Genomic DNA, 17,600 nt, shown 5'->3' on the forward strand with positions numbered 1-17,600 from the left:
GCATAGATTATAGACAGTGGCCCGCATGAGGAAAAGAGTGAGATAGAATCATGACGACCATTAAAGGCCTACCATGTGCCAAACATGTTTCCCTATATCCTATAAAATGGGTGTTGTTTGACAGATGCAGAAACTGAAGATCAGAGAGGTCAAGTGACCTGCCCAAGGTCACACTGGCAGGAAGTGGCAGAGCAGGGATTTGGACTCAGGACTCACTGATGCCAAAGCCCTAGTCTTTTTGCTTTGTTTCCTGGAAGTTGGCCATTTGAAGGTATATTTATTATTTTTTTATATAAAAATAGGTATATTTATATACTTATATAAATTTTTGTATAAAAATTTTTGTAATATTTTTTGTATAAAATATTGAGCCTAGTTGTATTCAAATATGCAGATTAAAACCGCGAGGGGTGCCTGGGTGGCGCAGTCGGTTAAGCGTCCGACTTCAGCCAGGTCACGATCTCGCGGTCCGGGAGTTCGAGCCCCGCGTCGGGCTCTGGGCTGATGGCTCAGAGCCTGGAGCCTGTTTCCGATTCTGTGTCTCCCTCTCTCTCTGCCCCTCCCCCGTTCATGCTCTGTCTCTCTCTGTCCCAAAAATTTAAAAAAAAAAAAAAAAAAAAAAATTGAAAAAAAAAAAACCAAACCGCGTACCACTCGTGTACTTCCTCCATTAGCAAAAGCAGAGCAGGCAATGCTTCCCCGGCCACACTGTGGCAGATTGCTCATGTTTTGCTGCTATAGATTCACTAAGAAAAACATACAGTGTCTTCCCTTCCCATACCATCAAGGAGAGACTGGCAGAGGGTCCAGGTTTCTTTTAGGGGGTGACGTGCATGTGTGTCTGGAGGAGAAGTGAATGGAACTTTCCGTGCAGATCAAGGAGACTTTGCAGCCTGGAGGCCCTCCCTACCGAGGCTTGTGGTTTTTAAGGGTCATTATCAACATGGGGTCTGTGGCCTATTCCCAGCAGAGCCTCCAAGGAGGCCTGTTAAAAATGCAGATTCTAGGGCCTTCCAGACTTACTAGAGCTGGGAACCTGCATTTTAACAGCTCCTCAGGTGGTTCTTGGCCATTTCAAAGTTGAAAATAGACCTCCAAGCCCATTCTGGCCATCAGCAGGGTTATTCCAGCAGGACGAAGATGATGGCTTTGTGCCTGAACACTGATGGGAACTGTATTGTTAGGTTTAGCTATGGCTGTGACTGGATGACCCAAAATTAACAGTGACTGAAACCAGATAGAAGGACGTTTCTCTGTCCAAATCCAGAGGTTGGCCATCCAGGGCTGGTATGATGTCAGGATTTGGGCTCTTTCAATCTTTTTGCTCTGCTGCTGTATGGCTTCAACTCCTAAGGGCACCTCATGGTCTAAGGGGCATTTCCATTTCCAGTCATTAAATCCATACCCCGGACAGTAGAAATGAGGAGAGCCGAAGCAGGGCATGATACGTCCTTGAAAGACACCTTACCAAAGTGACACACACTCCTTCCCCTCCCGTCCAATGTACTGCCCAGAAGAAACTCAGGTGGTGCTGTCTTGCTGCAAGGGAGAGAGCGCTTTGTTCTAGGTAACCATGCACCTCATTAAAATTTTTTTAAATGTTATATATTTTCAAGAGAGAGGGAGAGAGACAGGGCGTGCACAGGGAGGGGCAGAGAGAGAAGGAGACACAGAATCCGAAGCAGGCTCCAGGCTCTGAGCTGGGCATGGAGCCTGCTTGGGATTCCCTTTCTCCCTCTCTGCCCCTACACCATTCGCGCGCTTTTTCTCTCAAAATAAATAAAATAAACTTAAAAAAAAAAAAAAGAAAGGCTCCACATTAAAAACAAATATTCACTTTTTATTCTATCCGGGGCTCTCAAAGGACTGGAGGTCCACCCACACTGGAGAGGTTGGATGTTCTTTACCTAGACTGATTCAGATGCTAATCTCTTCTTGAAACACCCTCGTGGACACATTCAGAAATAATGTTTTATCAGTTGTCTGGGCATCCCTTAGCCCAGTCAAGTCGACACATAAAATTAACCATCACACCAGTATAGCAGCGAACTGTAGGGAGTGTGTTTAATAGATATGACCTTTTTGAAGATCAGTCTGACATCACATATTAAGTGTGAGAAGTAAGGGAGAGGACTCATTTTCAGAAGTACCAAATAAAAGCCACGCTGTCTAGTTAACAGTAGGTTTATAACCTATTGGAAATATGTACAACCCCTCCCCCTCTCCACAATGGAGTCCTAAACCTTAGACACTTCACTTCCTGGTTTTTCTTTCCCTTTCTGTTTCATGGGCTTATTTTTGCAGGCTTTGCAATGAGCATGCGCCAAAGAACAAAGGGAGGAGGGACTGAAAGTCTCTGTCACCTCAGAGAATGTACCTTTGTTCCAATCAGGCTACTTTTTTTTTTTTTAAACGTTATTTATTTTTGAGACAGAGAGAGAGAGAGAGAGAGAGAGAGAGAGAGACAGAGACAGAGACAGAGCACGAACGGGGAGGGTCAGAGAGAGGGAGACACAGACTCTGAAACAGGCTCCAGGCTCTGAGCTGTCAGCACAGAGCCCGACGCGGGGCTCGAACTCACGGACAGCGAGATCATGCCCTGAGCCGAAATCATGCCCTGAGCCGAAGTCCGCCGCTTAACAGACTGAGCCACCCAGGCGCCCCTCAGACTACTTTTTGCCTTCCATGGGCATAGGCGACTTCCAGGTAAGGCTGTAACCTATGTAGTGCTCAGCCAATGAGGAACCAGGGGAGGGACTTACCTCTGTGGTGCTCAGCCAATGAGGAACCAGGGGAGGGACTTACACAGTAGGAGATAAATTATCTGCTGTAACTGCCCCAAGTGTGCCTATCCGTCAGACACCTGCTCTTAAGAGAACGTTGATTAAAGCCTCACTTCACTGTGCTCCGCCTCCCTCCTTTGATTGATTGGGTTGGTGGGCTTATTCCTCCCTTTAAGTATCTTCAAGATGTTCAAGCCCTTTGATCCTGTAACAATTCCAATGTCAGGAACCTAGCCCAAGGGCACAATTTCACAAAGCTTATCCACAAAGATTTCCACTGATTGTCCCTAATAGGGGAAAACAGGAGACAACCTAAGTGGCCAGAGTAGGGAAACCATCATCCTTCTGCTCATATTTCTGCCTCAGTGACTAAAACAGTCTGCCTTCTTGGGAAAGCATTGGGGGAACACACTCCTGCACTATATTCCACACTCAACACTCACAGGTGTGTGACTTATCTGATGGGTGAGAAATGGCCACACTCACTGCACAAGACTTGTCTGCTATCTGCCAGGACCACACAGGACGCAGTGCACCACGCTGTCTTGTGCATGCAGATGGCTGGGCCGTGTCTAACTCTGCAGGCCAGCCCTCCTCACATCAGATTTAAGGAAGAAAGCTGGGTTTTGGCTTCATTTTTATGCAGCACTTGAACATCTGGCTCCATCAGTATTAAGGTGGACAATGTATTTAAAAAAAAATTTTTTTGGGGGCGCCTGGGTGGCGCAGTCGGTTAAGCATCCGACTTCAGCCAGGTCACGATCCCGCGGTCCGTGGTTTCGAGCCCCGCGTCGGGCTCTGGGCTGATGGCTCAGAGCCTGGAGCCTGTTTCCAATTCTGTGTCTCCCTCTCTCTCTGCCCCTCCCCCGTTCATGCTCTGTCTCTCTCTGTCCCAAAAATAAATAAAAAACGTTGAAAAAAAAATTTAAAAAAAAAAAAAAATTTTTTTTAACGTTTATTTTTGAGAGAGACAGAGCACAAGTTGGGGAGGCGCAGAGAGAGAGAGGGAGACACAGAATCCAAAGCAGGCTGCAGGCTCTTGGCTGTCAGCACAGAGCCTAATGCATGGCTCAAAGTCACAAAAGGTGAGATCATGACCTGAGCTTAAGTTGGAGGCTTAATCGACTGAGCCACCCAGGTGCCCCAATGGACAATGTATTTGAATTCCCATCGGGCACTTGTCCTTCACAGAACAGTGACGACGAGTGTTGTGTTCACCCCAGTGGTGTGCATGTCAACCTGTGGTTCACTGAGAGGTGTCAAAAGAGGGGATCCTGGAAACTATAGTGTCAGAAGGCAGGATGGGGCCTTTAGAAGCGGCCACAGGAGCAGGGTGAACAGGCTTTATAACACAAGTGGGCCAGCCTGGCCAACTATGGTGCAATTGGAGGGTGCCATTTGATGCTTTAACTGGCATCATCCAGCCCTGGCCATATGGCCCTCTGTGACTGACCTATACAAGCAGAGCTTGGACACTGGATTTGCAGAAAGAGCCTGATGAGACAGGTATTGAGTTACTGGAGTTTTTCCCCTGCATCACGTGAAACAGATTCACAGGGGGAAAACTCAGATCCACAAAAGCATCTGCTCACCAATTATAACTCAGTTTCTGTAAAGCCATTATTTCGAACTCCGTGGCTCCTTCGGTCCCTGAGGTTTCCGTTGCATTTCTGGAACACTGGGACTTATGTGGTGGTGAGGAATGGAGGGGTAGGGAGCATTTGGTCCCTGGTCCTAAGTCCACACAGGTGACCAGAGACATCCACGGTCTCTGTCTACATGGCTCCATTCTGATTTGGTGGTTATCTCCAAGTGCTGAACTTTTGTTGTGTCTAGACCGATTGGAAAGGTGGGGGAAGTACGTCTGCCCATTCTGAAGTAGTATCTATATAGTGCTACGGTTAATCCGCCTGAGTTTTACCCTGACCGAGGAGAATCTTGACAACGGCCACAGCCTGACCTGCACCTTGGGAAAACAAACCAAAAAGAATCTCTTCGTTTCTGCCTCCCTTTCCCCACATCCCATCCAGTGTGCGCTGAAGTGGCTGCCTAGGACGGGGGGTCTGTGTTGCCCAGTGTACTGGGTCTGGGATAACTGCAGTAGCACTGGATTTACTTGAGTTTTCCAAGTTCTGTGGGCATGGGCCTGGTAATAGGATACTGCTTGTCCCATTGGCTCTTTGAAATAGTGGCACATAGAAGAAATTATGGGCTGGATCAATTTGCTTAAGGAGTAACACCAGTTCTAATGAGCCCCGAGGCATCGGCTTCTGTAGAAAACCCAGCCTCCTGATTGAGATACTTCTCAGTAAGACAGGTAAGGTCAAGAAACTAGGGAGGGAAGAATTTTGGATTTGAATTGTTGGCTTTTCATTTAGGTGATTTCATGTCTGGACTTCTATAATATAATTCTTGTTGATAATCTAATTACTAGAGGGGGTTTTGCCAAAATCAGAAAATGTTTATATTGCTGACATTTGGGGAATATTTTATGCTATTATTTAGGCTTATTGTAAAACATGGTGTCTTTCAAACCTTTTTCTTTTTAAAATTGTTTCAGTGTTTATTTTCGAGAGAGAAAGAGAGAGAGAGAGAGAGAGAGAGAGAGATCGATCATGAGCCAGGGAGGGGCAGAGAGAGAGGGAGACACAGAATCAGAAGCAGGCTCCAGGCTCTGAGATGTCAGCACAGAGTCCAAAGCGGGGCTCGAACCCACGGAGTGGGCCGTGAGACCACGACCTGAGGTGAAGTCTGACTCTTAACCAACTGAGCCACCCAGGCATTCCTCAAATCTTTTTCTTAAACTACAGCGTGCAGCAGGGAAATGCATTACATATCACGGCCCTGCAACTGAAGCAAAATTTTTACAGAAAAGCCACATCTCAGCCTGGGGTTCTCATGAAAGCAGAGCCTGTGACAAAGGCTTGTGCGTAGGCAGTCTATTTGGAAAGTGACACTAGGGAAGAGTGGGCAGCAATGGAGCAAAACCGAGAAGAGCCAATTCAGGCATGCGCTACTGAGCTCACCATTGCCATGGTGACCGCAGCTCAATCTCCCAGGGCCTCCTGAGGAGCTCCCGAAAATGAAGCTCACAATTGCTTCTTTGGGGGACGGACGCCTGCCCCACATGGAGCTCCATGGCGTCCTCTGGGGGTTGACCTCCCCTCTCTCCAGGGTGCACTGTCAAGGGGCACCTGTGGCTGATCAAAGGGGCATCAGTGGCTGGAATAAGGCGTGGAACCAAGCAGATCTGAAGTGGCCATTAGAGGTATTCAATTAAGATACTTATCCTTCCTAAGTGCAATACCGTATCCTACACACACACACACACAGTCTCTCTCTCCCTCTCTCTTTCTAGTTGAGGCCCACTAACCAGTAGTTCTCCAAGTGTGGTCTGGAGACTCTGTTTCAGGGGGTCCATGAGGTCAAAACCAATTTCATAAAACCATTAAGATGCTATTTGTCTTTTCCACTCTCATTCTCTCACAAGCGTGCAGTGGTTTTCCAGAAGCTCTGTGACATGTGGTATTGGAACAGACTGAATACAGAAGCAGATAGGAGAACCCAGCTGTCTTCCATTAAGCCAGATATTTAAAGTGATTTGCAAAAATGTGAAACAATTCCACTCATTTCACGAAGTTTCTTTTAGGAAAATATAGTTGTTTTTCATAAAATGTTATTTAAACATGTCAAAATGTAATGGGTATATTATTTATAAACAAATATTTTAAAAATTCCTATGTTAATTTCTAAATATAATCCACCTACACAAAAGCTCTTTGGGAACACTCTTTATGAATATAAAGGGGTCCTGAGGTTTAAAAAAAAATGGTGAGAACTGCTGCACTAAACCAAGACCCTGGAAAGAACTGCATCCCATAATCTAAGAAAAAGCGACATACGGACAAAATGTCTTATAAAGTGTAAGAACAGCAGGGCTGGGAAACAGAATGAAAAGTTAATAGGGGGCTGGAGGCGAGGTGGGGTACTGCAGTTAATGAAGGGCCTTTTCTCACCCATTTCAACACCTTCATAGGCCTATCATTGGCCTGAGGGGAATGCAAAGGAGTGATGCTGATCCGGGCAGGAGTCTCACAAAGGTGGGAGGGCCGCTCCCACACTGCCTGTTCTTTCAAAGCTAACACCACTCCCTGGTTGACCACAGGCTCAGTTAAATCCAATGAATTAAGGCAGGAAGTTCTCAATCCTGGCTGCATGTTTTAAGTGTCCGGTTGTCATTAAAAACTACCCCTGCTTGGGTCCCACTCCAGACCAATGAATTAAAATTTCTGGGGATGAGGCATCAGCACTGTTCTTTACCTTTTTATTGATGTGTAAGTTACTTCTTGGTTGAAGGGACGGGTGAAACAGGTGTAGGGGATGAAGAACTTCTAACTTACAAACTTCTCATAAAATAAGCCACAGGGATGTAATATACAGCATAGGGAATACAGTCGATAATACTGTAATAACTTTATATGGTGACCTACTGTGGTGGGCATTTTGTAATGTACAAAACTATCCAATTACTAACTTGTACACCTGAAACGAATACAACATTATATATAAACCATAATTCAATTTTAAAAAGCATTAAGTCAAATGATATTAACACAATGATTGTTATACCCAAGTAACTACAACCCATATCAAGGTGCGGGGCATTTTCAACAACCCCCCCCCCCCCCCCCCCCCCCGGCAGGTTCCCTCATGGCTCTGCTAGTTAATATCACCATTCCAATATTTATCACCAGAGTAGTTTTTCCTGATTTTGAATTTCATGTAAATGAAAACATGTAGTATATATTCTTTTACGTCTGTTTTTTCCCCCCGACATATATCTGTGATATTCATTCCTGTTGTTAGATAAAGCAGTGATTCATTGTACGGCTGTAGGGTTTTTCAATGTATAAACAGATCACCATTTATTTACCATTCTATCCTGGATGGACCTGACTGGTCCTCTTAAACTGCTCTTAAATGTGGTGAGATGCTCTTACCATAAAAATACAGGAAATGGGACAAACAACAGAACAGAAATAGCAGACTCCTGTCATCCATCTCGTGCTCATTGGGCAGGGATACTGTCCTTGAAATGGAAGTCCTAGTTTTCTCAACTATTTAAAATTAATAGTTTCTTTTTTTTTCATTTTACAGAAGGTATAGGTAAATCTGCACAAAAATGGGTAGCTCCACCTCTATGTAGAGATTTAGTGTGTTCAAAGTTAGGCCTTGAATGCTTGCTAAGACTGGCCAATTGTGAGTATACTCTTACAAAGTTATACATGGTTTGTTTTTTAAACTTTAAGCTTCTTAATCTCACGTGGACGCAAACAGATGTTCACAAGGTGGCATCGGTCCAAGTAACTCATGTACCAAATTCTCCAACCCCCTCACCTACACTTCCCCAAATACTGTCTGATTTGGCAAAAGGTAGAACCATCTACTCATTGATCCAAAAGAACCCAGGAGGGGCCCTTGATCACAACTTGTCTCAGCAGCTTGCCTACCCCGCACAGTCAGTCAGCTGCGTCTCCGACAAAGGCTGCAGAGTGACTCCTCCCCAGCTCCACCGCCACCACTCTGCTCCATACTCTTGCCCCCTCCCGGACTCTCCCTCCTGAATCCATCCTCTATCCACCAGCCTGAGCGACTTTTTAAAAACATACATCAGGCCAGGTCATGCCTTCCCTTAAAGCCTCCCGATCGCTCAGTGTCTAAAGGGTTCCAACTCCTCACACGGACCCTTAAGTCCAGACTTCCTACACTGGCCCACAAAGCCCACTGCCGTGTTGCTGGCCTCTCCGGGCTCCCCCGACCACACCCCCTGGCACAGAGCACTCTAGGCCCCCTGCTGGCCTTCTGTCCTCAGGACAGGCTGAGCTCCTTCTCACCTGGAGGCCTCTGCCCTGGCTGCTTCACACCTGCAAGGTCTCCCTTGTCTCTGATCCTTCTGTTGGGCTCCTGTTTTTGCTAATCAAATTTCAGTCTCAACTGCCTCTCTCTGAGCAGCCTTCCCTGACCCAATCTAAAGTAGTCACCCCTTTACTTTCTAGAACATTATATTATTTTAATTCTCTGCATAGCACTCATCACAAATATTTTATTTGCTTAGTCTGTCTCAATCTGCCTCTAAAATGTCGGCTCTTTCAGAGAGAATCTTTTCATCGCTACATCTAGAAAAATACCTGGTATGTTGGAAGTACTCCACAAATGTTTCTTTGTGTCTTAGACACAAATGTGATGGCAAGAACATACAAATTAAATGTACCCTTCTCCCAAATCAGAGTTCGAATTCTGGGCCTCCAAGAACAAACAGCAGGAAGGACATAATTGCCATTTAAAAATTGCAGCATGAGGGGCGCCTGTGTGGCTCAGTTGGTTAACTGGCCGACTTTGGATCGTGTCATGATCTCACGGTTCGTGAGTTTGAGCCCCACATCGGGCTCTCTGCTGACAGCTTGGAGCCTGGAGCCTGCTTTTGATTCTGTGTCTCCTCTCGGCCCCTGCCCTGCTTGCAGTCTCTATCTCTCTCTCAAAAATAAGTAAACATTAAAAAAAAATTAAAAAAGAATTACAGCATAAATGTCTCTCTGGAGGGATTTCTTGATTTTACGGATACTTATGTTTCAAAAAGTCTGGTATGTGGTAATGCAGTATTTATTTATTTTGTCCATTAATAACTAATACTTGAGAACATCTACATTTTTTTAATGTTTATTTATTTTTGAGAGAGAGAGAGCGTGTGTGCACGTACAAGACGGGGAGGGGCAGAGAGAGGGGGAGAAAGAGTATCTGAAGTGGGCTCTGTGCTGATAGCAGACAGCCCAATGTGGGGCTCGAACTCACGAACTGTGAGATCATGATCTGAGCTGAACTCAGATGCTTAACCGACTGAGCTACCCAGGCGCCCCAAGAATATTTACAATATTAACGGAACTTTATCTAAAACAGGCTCAACTTATTTTTTTACATTTCAATATCATGTTTTAACAAGAGAGTGAAAATAATTATGGTCAAAATTATTACATCAAAAACTTTTATAATAAACGCTTGTTGTTAGTCTACATACAATTTAGTTTTGGGTGTGATGTTCTTTGGCTGCAAGAAAGAACATTTGGTTTACTTCACTAATAGGAATATCTCTTAATGCCGGGATGGCCTCTTCTTGGTAATTCTTCCGCTGTTGATTTTTAGCATAGTTATCTGTAAGAAGAGGACAAAAAGCTATGCTTACCTAAGTAATTTCTTCTACGGTTTCTGTGGTTTATGGAGATCCACCACATAGTTTACTGAGCTAATATCTGCATAATAATAAATACCGTGTTAACATAATTAAGACTACTTGAATGCTCTCTTTAAAACAAATGTCCCAACTGGAATAAAAATCAGGAAAGTCCTTTCTATATCTAACTAGGGTAAGAAATTAATATTTCATTCAACTGTACAGTGATGATTAAAGTCCCACTTGCACACTTCTCATAGGGACAGAATTAGACGGAGGCTTGGAAAACAGATTTAACCCAATATCCCCAAACTATTAAATCATTCATGCAAACTTAACAACATCCCCTTTGTACAAATTGTCTATTTGCGGTAATTCCAGGCAAGAATTCAGGAAATACAGTAGGTTCTCAGAAAAGAAATATAAAAATACTGTAACTGGTTCAAAATATATTGTAGAGACTCATGAAACAAAAGCTTTGAAAAGTTAAAAAAAAATCATACCAAGCAATATGGTGTGATTAATACCATAAGTATAATAAAAAATACTTCACTTCTTACAATCTGAGCAAGCTCAGGAATTTACTTTGATCGTTAGACTTAAGGGAATTTAAAAAAACTACAGAAACATGCTGTGGCTCTTTATCTACAGAACTGGGGTCAGATGGACACAAGGGACCTGAGAAGGGGGCACACTGTCACATTGCTCTCCTAGACAAGGTCTGCATGGAACGATTTGCCTGCCTTGATCAACACTGCCTGTTTAGGATAAAATTTGTTTTTCTCAGGCACAGTTGCTAAGGAACATATTATGTACTTGTGGTCTTTATGGGAAAATACACATGCTATAAACAGCAGATTTAGAATTTATTTCTGCCATGTAAACATCTCCTCTGGTATTTATTTCTCCCAGGTTCTTTTTACTGGGCCAGTGTGTGTCACCTACTGTAGCCTATTCTCGGTTGCTTTTCTTGATAAAACTGCTGACCCTTTCTCTTCCATTCCCCCACACTTCCCTCTGAGGTACGTTTACCTGTGATCGTATGAATGGAGTTGAGTGGAGAGGTACTCATCATGTTTATTCCAAACAAGAGTACATAACCGATTACTATAGTAATGAGGAGGTAGACGGGCAATGCAATCGCCCAATACCTGCAGAAGAAAATATTAAAGTAGGTAACTGCCTAAAAAGTCATCATTCTCAAGAGTCCATCACCAAGGTAACATGCTTTTTGAACTTAATTTTATTTTTGATTAAAGTAGTATATAAAAGACAAATCGTTCTACAAGGTCTCATGATGAAAAGCTGCAATCCTGTATCATTCCATACCATAGCAACATGGAAAAAATGGAAACTAAGTCAGTTACCACTCACCTACCTGCAATCCATTTCCTCAAACTCTGTTGATACTTCTTACCTGCTATCCCATTATTTGTTCCCATGGGTTTATACCTTAAAATGTTTTTTTCTATAGTGTTATCTGAGCAAGATGTCAGGAGGAAATGGAGATAATGATGTGTGTCCACCTCACCATTTTTTTGTTTTTTTTTGTTTTTTTTGTTTTTTTTTAATTTTTTTTTCAACGTTTTTTATTTATTTTTGGGACAGAGAGAGACAGAGCATGAACGGGGGAGGGGCAGAGAGAGAGGGAGACACAGAATCGGAAACAGGCTCCAGGCTCTGAGCCATCAGCCCAGAGCCTGACGCGGGGCTCGAACTCACGGACCGCGAGATCGTGACCTGGCTGAAGTCGGACGCTTAACCGACTGCGCCACCCAGGCGCCCCTCACCATTTTTAATTAAAGGTGTATCAATGATGTCCTTTAAAAAGCTTTAGATTTCTATATGGCTTTTTATGGATCTTAAAAGAATAAATATTTAAGATTTGGGAAGTCTAAAGGAAAAACTATGATCCTGAGAAACCGCATTAATACATTTTTATTTAAGAAAATCATTAAACTTACTTTTGAGGCCAGTAGGTTAAGCCTAAGGAGTTTAGCCAAGTTTCAGGAATAAAAGCCCACACAAGATATAGTACTGCAGAAAAGGGGAACAAAAAGAAAAAAGAGAAGTTAGTAAGGCATGTATCTAATCTATCAAGGTTTAGATAACACAAAACCTCCTTTGAAGGTTCCCTGATCACCTCAAAAATGACTTTTCTTTCCCTTCAGTCTTCTAGCTCCTTATCTGTATCATTCCTATGATACTTACAACAAGTTAAAGTAGTATATTTCCATTGCTGTGAAATGGATCTCTAGAACTTTACCATCTTGCAAATCTAAAACTCTATACTCATTAAGCTACTCTTCCCCCCCCCCCCATTAGTCTTTTTTGTTTTAAAACATGTCTTAAGTCTTATACTATATTTTAAGCAATGTAAGGTCAGAAATCACTTTTTATTTATTTATTTTTTATTTTTTTAATATATGAAATTTATTGTCAAATTGGTTTCCATCAGAAATCACTTTTTAAAAAAAATTTTTTTTTCAACGTTTATTTATTTTTGGGACAGAGAGAGACAGAGCATGAACAGGGGAGGGGCAGAGAGAGAAGGAGACACAGAATCGGAAACAGGCTCCAGGCTCCGAGCCATCAGCCCAGAGCCTGACGCGGGGCTCGAACTCACGGACCCTGAGATCGTGACCTGGCCGAAGTCGGACGCTTAACCAACTGCGCCACCCAGGCGCCCCCAGAAATCACTTTTTAAAAAAATGTTTATTTATTCTGAGAGAGAGCACATGTGTCTGAGGGAGGGAGGGAGGGGCAGAGAGAGAGGAGAAAGATAATCCTAAGCAGGATCCATGGGGTCAGCACAGAGCCCAACGCAGAGCCCAATGTTGGGCTTAGTCCCATCCATCAACAGTGACATCAAGAGTCAGTTGATGAGCTGAAATCAAGAGTCAGTTGCTTAACCGACTGAGCCACCCAGGCTCCCCAGGATATAAATCACATCTTAGCTGTTACTGTGATCCTTACAGAACCTAGCAACTTGCCTTATATACAGTAGCTGTTCAATACTTCGTCCCCACAGGGTTGAAATGATTACAGACACTTGTTGCTCAAAGGTGAACGTATCTACTACCCTTGTTTGCACCCACTGCCTGTTGGGCTTCTGCCTCATCTCCCAGAATACAATCTTATTTCCCTCAAGTGGAGTCTTTGTGGCACCCTTTACTGTTGTTAATATGTAAAAACAACAGTCAACCTCCAAGTGCTCACTGTTGGCTAAGCATTTTACATGTAGTATTTAATTTAATCCTTAAAACAATCCTATGTGTGTATGTCATTTTTACAGCTGAGTAAATGAAATCTTAGAAATGTTACATCATCTGCCCAAGGTAAGGGGCAGAGGTAAAATTCAAACTATCAGTATCAATGATGATGAGTCATATTCTATATCAGGAGCATGAGAAACGGTGGTGAACCCAAAAGACATGGCCTCTGTCCTCCCCGAGCATAAAATTGGGGGGGGGGGGACAGAGAGAAGTAAATTGATATTTTCACTGCACTGTGATTAAGTGGTATGAGTAATAAAAGACATAAGAACATATGAGGACCTTAGCCCACACTAGTGCTGATGGAGATGATGTTAGTGGTCAGGAAAGATTTCCTGGAAGAAATGACTAAACTGGGGCCTAAATAATGAGTAGTGGATTAGCCAGATTAAAGATACATATAATTGGGACCTGCAGATGAGGAAGGAAGGAAATATGAGAAAACGATGTTCCCTGCCATGATCCACAGAGAGAGCATGAAGGATCTGGTGAGGCATTTAGTGTGGCTGGATGGTAGAGGGAAAAGATGGCAAGGGACCAGCTTGAAGCTTGTGATGGCTTTTAAGACTGAAGAAATGCAGGGGCGCCTGGGTGGTTCAGTCGGTTAAGCATCTGACTTCAGCTCAGGTCATGATCTCATGGTTAGTGAGTTCGAGCCTGGTGTCTGGCTCTGTGCTGACAGCCTGGAGCCTGCTTCGGATTCTGTGTCTCCTTCTCTCTCTCTGCCCCTCCCCAACTTGTGCTCTGTCTCTCGAAAATAAATAAATGTAAAAAAAAAAATTAAAAACAAAACAAAACAAAAAAACAAACTAGTGTATGAGACAGAAATGAGTCAAACGTAGTGGCAGGAACTTCCCATACAGTATCTTGTCTGACTCTTTCCAAATCCTTTGAGGTGCATGCTATTATTATTCATAAGCCACAGACAGAAAAATCAAAGCACAGGGAATTTAAGTAACTTGCCTAAGCTGGACTGTGAACCCATGCAGTGTGTTCATACTATGCTTTCAGGCAGCAGCAAGAGCATTAGTTAAAACGGAAGTGAAGAGGAATGTGATGCTTCTGGGGGAAACTAAGGAGTTTAGAGTACGTACGGCATAAAACATAAGGCTGTGAGTGCTGAGAGATAAAGCCGGAAAAGTGAACAGGTCCCAGATCATGAAATATGTTGTACAAGGAACTTGGACTTCATGCTCTAGGCAATGAGGACAGCTGGAGATACATATACATACACGTATATATATACACACGTGTATGTATATATGTATGTATACATATGTATATATATGTATACGTATATATGTATATACGTGTATATATATATGTATTTTTTGCTTTCAAGATCTAGCAAACTATGAAGACAAATAACCATTTACACTCCAACCAGAGGTTTCAAGTAGAGGAGTTGGGTCTGCGTCCCAAATGAGTCACTGTGATGGTTGTGTGTGTGGGATCTATCTGTGGAAGAGCAGAGGCAGTAGAAAGCCCCACCAGATTCAGCGGCAGGAGCAGATGAATGAGTTGGGAGAAGAAAAAGTGCAAGTGAAGAACGACTCCGGGTTTTTCGAGTGGGTGTCTAGTAATTTCAAGGCTGAGAACACGTGAGCAGTCATTCTCCACACAGCAATGAGTGATCTTCCAAAGATATAAATCTGACCATATTGCTTGCCTGCTCAAACCCTTAGAATAAATTAAGTGCCTTTAGAATAAAATTCAAACTCCTTTCTTGCAAGGACTTCAACATTCTGCTCATTCTCCAATGTCTAGTCCTGCTGCGCCATGCTCCTGCTCCAGGCGGAGTCTCAGGGCCCTTGCACTGACAGTGAGTGCAGTGATTGCTGTCTGCCTGGAATGTTCTTCATTTGATTCTTTCAATGGATGTTTCCTTCTCTTCCATTCATTTCTTGGCTCAAATACCCTCTTTTTAAATGAGGCGTTTTCCATCACTTGCTGTTCCAGCTGTGTGCCACCCACCACCGCCTCCTGACTCCTATCATTTCCCTTTATTTCCTTCTAAGTTACTATCAAAATCTATAATTATTGTTATGGAACCAAGGTTTATATCTCCCTCAAATTCATATGTTGAAGTTAGAATCCCCAATGTGGAGGTATTTGGAGGCAGGGCCTTTGGGAGGTAGTTAGGTTTAGAAAAGGTCATGAGGGTGGGGCCCCATGCTGGGATTAGTGTCCTTGTAAGGAAAGTAAGAGACCAGAGCTTCCACTTGCTCTCTTGCCACTCTGTGAGGACACATCAAGAAGGTGGCTGTCTGTAAGCCAGGAGGAGGGCCTTCACCAAGAACCACCCATGCTGTTACCCTGATCTTGCACCTCCCAGCTTCCAGAACCGGAAGAAATGTTGATTGTTTAAGCCTCCAGTCTATGGAATTGTTACAGTGGCCTAAGCAGACTAAGAAAATTGCTTGTTTTCAATTCAGTAAATATTTAAATGTAGAGAGGATCATGTAACCCCTTTGTACAATACCTTCTTTTATCATAACTGCTGGGTACAGCCTCTGACCTCTGTCCTATTACTTTCTACCTCATTTTCTCAGGCTTCAAGCCTACACCTCCATCGGTTCCTCAAACTCATAGGCACGTTCTTCTAAATGCTTCTGGTACTGGCTGTTCTCTGTCTGACTTTTTCCCCTGACTGCCCCACAGCCAACTCGCACTTTTCACGTCTGTGCTTAAATCACATCTCTTAGGGAGGTGCTTCCAGATTGCTGTATTTAAAACAACAACCTCCTCCCATTAACCTTAGCCTCCTTTCTTGCTTCATTTTCCCCCATGGTACACGTTATCATCTGACATCAAATATGTGGTACTTACTTACTTTGTCCACTGGCTATCTCCCCATACTAGAATGAAAACCCTAGGAGAGCAGGTAAGTTTTGAATGTTTTGCTCCTCCTTTGCCTATCACAGTGCCTGGCATCTGGTAAGTACTCAAAAATTTGTAGCATTACTTTTTGGTTGTGGGCTGTAGCGATTTCTTACTAGATAGGTCTCCTGAGGCAAGAGAAACAAAAGCAAAAATAAACTACCGGGACCTCATCAAGATAAAAAGCTTCTGCACAGCGAAGGAAACAATCAACAAAACTCATAACGCAATCTATGAAATGGGAGAAGATAATCACAAATGACGTATCTGATAATGGGTTAGTAGTGAAAATATATAAAGAACTTATCAAACTCAACACCCATAAAACAAACAATCCAGTCAGAAAAATGGGCAGAAGAATGGACATTTTTCCAAAGACGACATACAGATGGCTAACAGATACATGAAAAGATGTCCAACGTGGCCCATCATCAAGGAAATACAAATCAAAACTAAAATGAGATACCACCTCACACCGTCAAAATGGCTAAAATGAATTAAAGAAAACAAGCAATACTAGCGAGGGTGTGGCCCTTATACTGTTGGGAATGCCACCTGGTGCAGCCACTCTGAAAAACCCATATGGAGGTTCCTCAAAAAATTAAAAGTAGTGGGTATTATTGGATTTAGGTCTTAAAGTCATTGCCTTTATTTATTTGTATAGTGTGTAATCTTTCTAATACTAAAACAGGGATTTAAAAAAAAATTTTTTTTTCAACGTTTTTATTTATTTTTGGGACAGAGAGAGACAGAGCATGAACGGGGGAGGGGCAGAGAGAGAGGGAGACACAGAATCGGAAACAGGCTCCAGGCTCCGAGCCATCAGCCCAGAGCCTGACGCGGGGTTCGAACTCACGGACCGCGAGATCGTGACCTGGCTGAAGTCGGACGCTTAATCGACTGTGCCACCTAGGCACCCCTAAAACAGGGATTTTTAAAAATGATGTTGTTGATGATAATAGTAACAGCAGCTAACACTTAAGTAATTATGTTCCTATACGTTAACTGCTTTGCATAAATCACAGCAATTAATCCTCACAAGACCCGTGAGAGGCAGCAGGGTGAAGCCGACCCAGTGTCTGGGTTCAAATTCCAAGCTGTATCATTTACAGGGTATATTAGCTTGAACACATTACTAAAACCCTGGGCCTCAGGACTGTCGTAAAATGAGGACAGTAATAGTAAGATCTACTTCACAGGACTGTCTTGCACGCAATAAACATTCAGTAAACTTGACCACCACCTTTTCACAGATGAAGAATCTGAAAGTCCAAGAGGTTAAGCAAATGGTCTCAGGTGACACAGCTCATCTCTACAGGAGTCACGATTTGAACTCAAGTTAGAACATCTTTACTCCGTACGCTACCCTAGCCAAAAGCATGGCTGGCTGTACTGATGCAGTTAAGGTTCAGAAACACCACCACTCCCTCACCTCCC

General features: G+C 43.3%; 1 protein-coding gene across 8 annotated transcripts in view; it reads right to left on the reverse strand.

The window, feature by feature from the left end:
- Window positions 1-17,600, reverse strand: part of PIGP (phosphatidylinositol glycan anchor biosynthesis class P) — a 38,801-nt gene that overhangs the window by 18,310 nt on the left and 2,891 nt on the right. For 4 of the 8 annotated variants that reach the window (XR_007155914.1, XR_007155913.1, XR_007155916.1 and 1 more), the window contains exons 3-5: window positions 11,973-12,045; window positions 11,041-11,159; window positions 10,021-10,087 (exon numbers count right to left, since the gene is read on the reverse strand). Coding sequence is in view for 4 of the 8 variants with exons in the window: in XM_047876421.1 (XP_047732377.1) it covers window positions 9,859-9,989; window positions 11,041-11,159; window positions 11,973-12,045 (323 nt within the window). In the remaining 4 variants the exon portion in view is untranslated. Of the gene's footprint in view, window positions 1-9,805; window positions 9,990-10,020; window positions 10,088-11,040; window positions 11,160-11,972; window positions 12,046-17,600 lie in introns of those variants that run through there. The other 4 variants (XM_047876421.1, XM_047876419.1, XM_047876420.1 and 1 more) reach the window with 1 other exon arrangement.

This window comes from Prionailurus viverrinus, chromosome C2 (assembly GCF_022837055.1).
Source record: "Prionailurus viverrinus isolate Anna chromosome C2, UM_Priviv_1.0, whole genome shotgun sequence".
NCBI classification, from domain to species: Eukaryota; Metazoa; Chordata; class Mammalia; order Carnivora; family Felidae; genus Prionailurus; species Prionailurus viverrinus.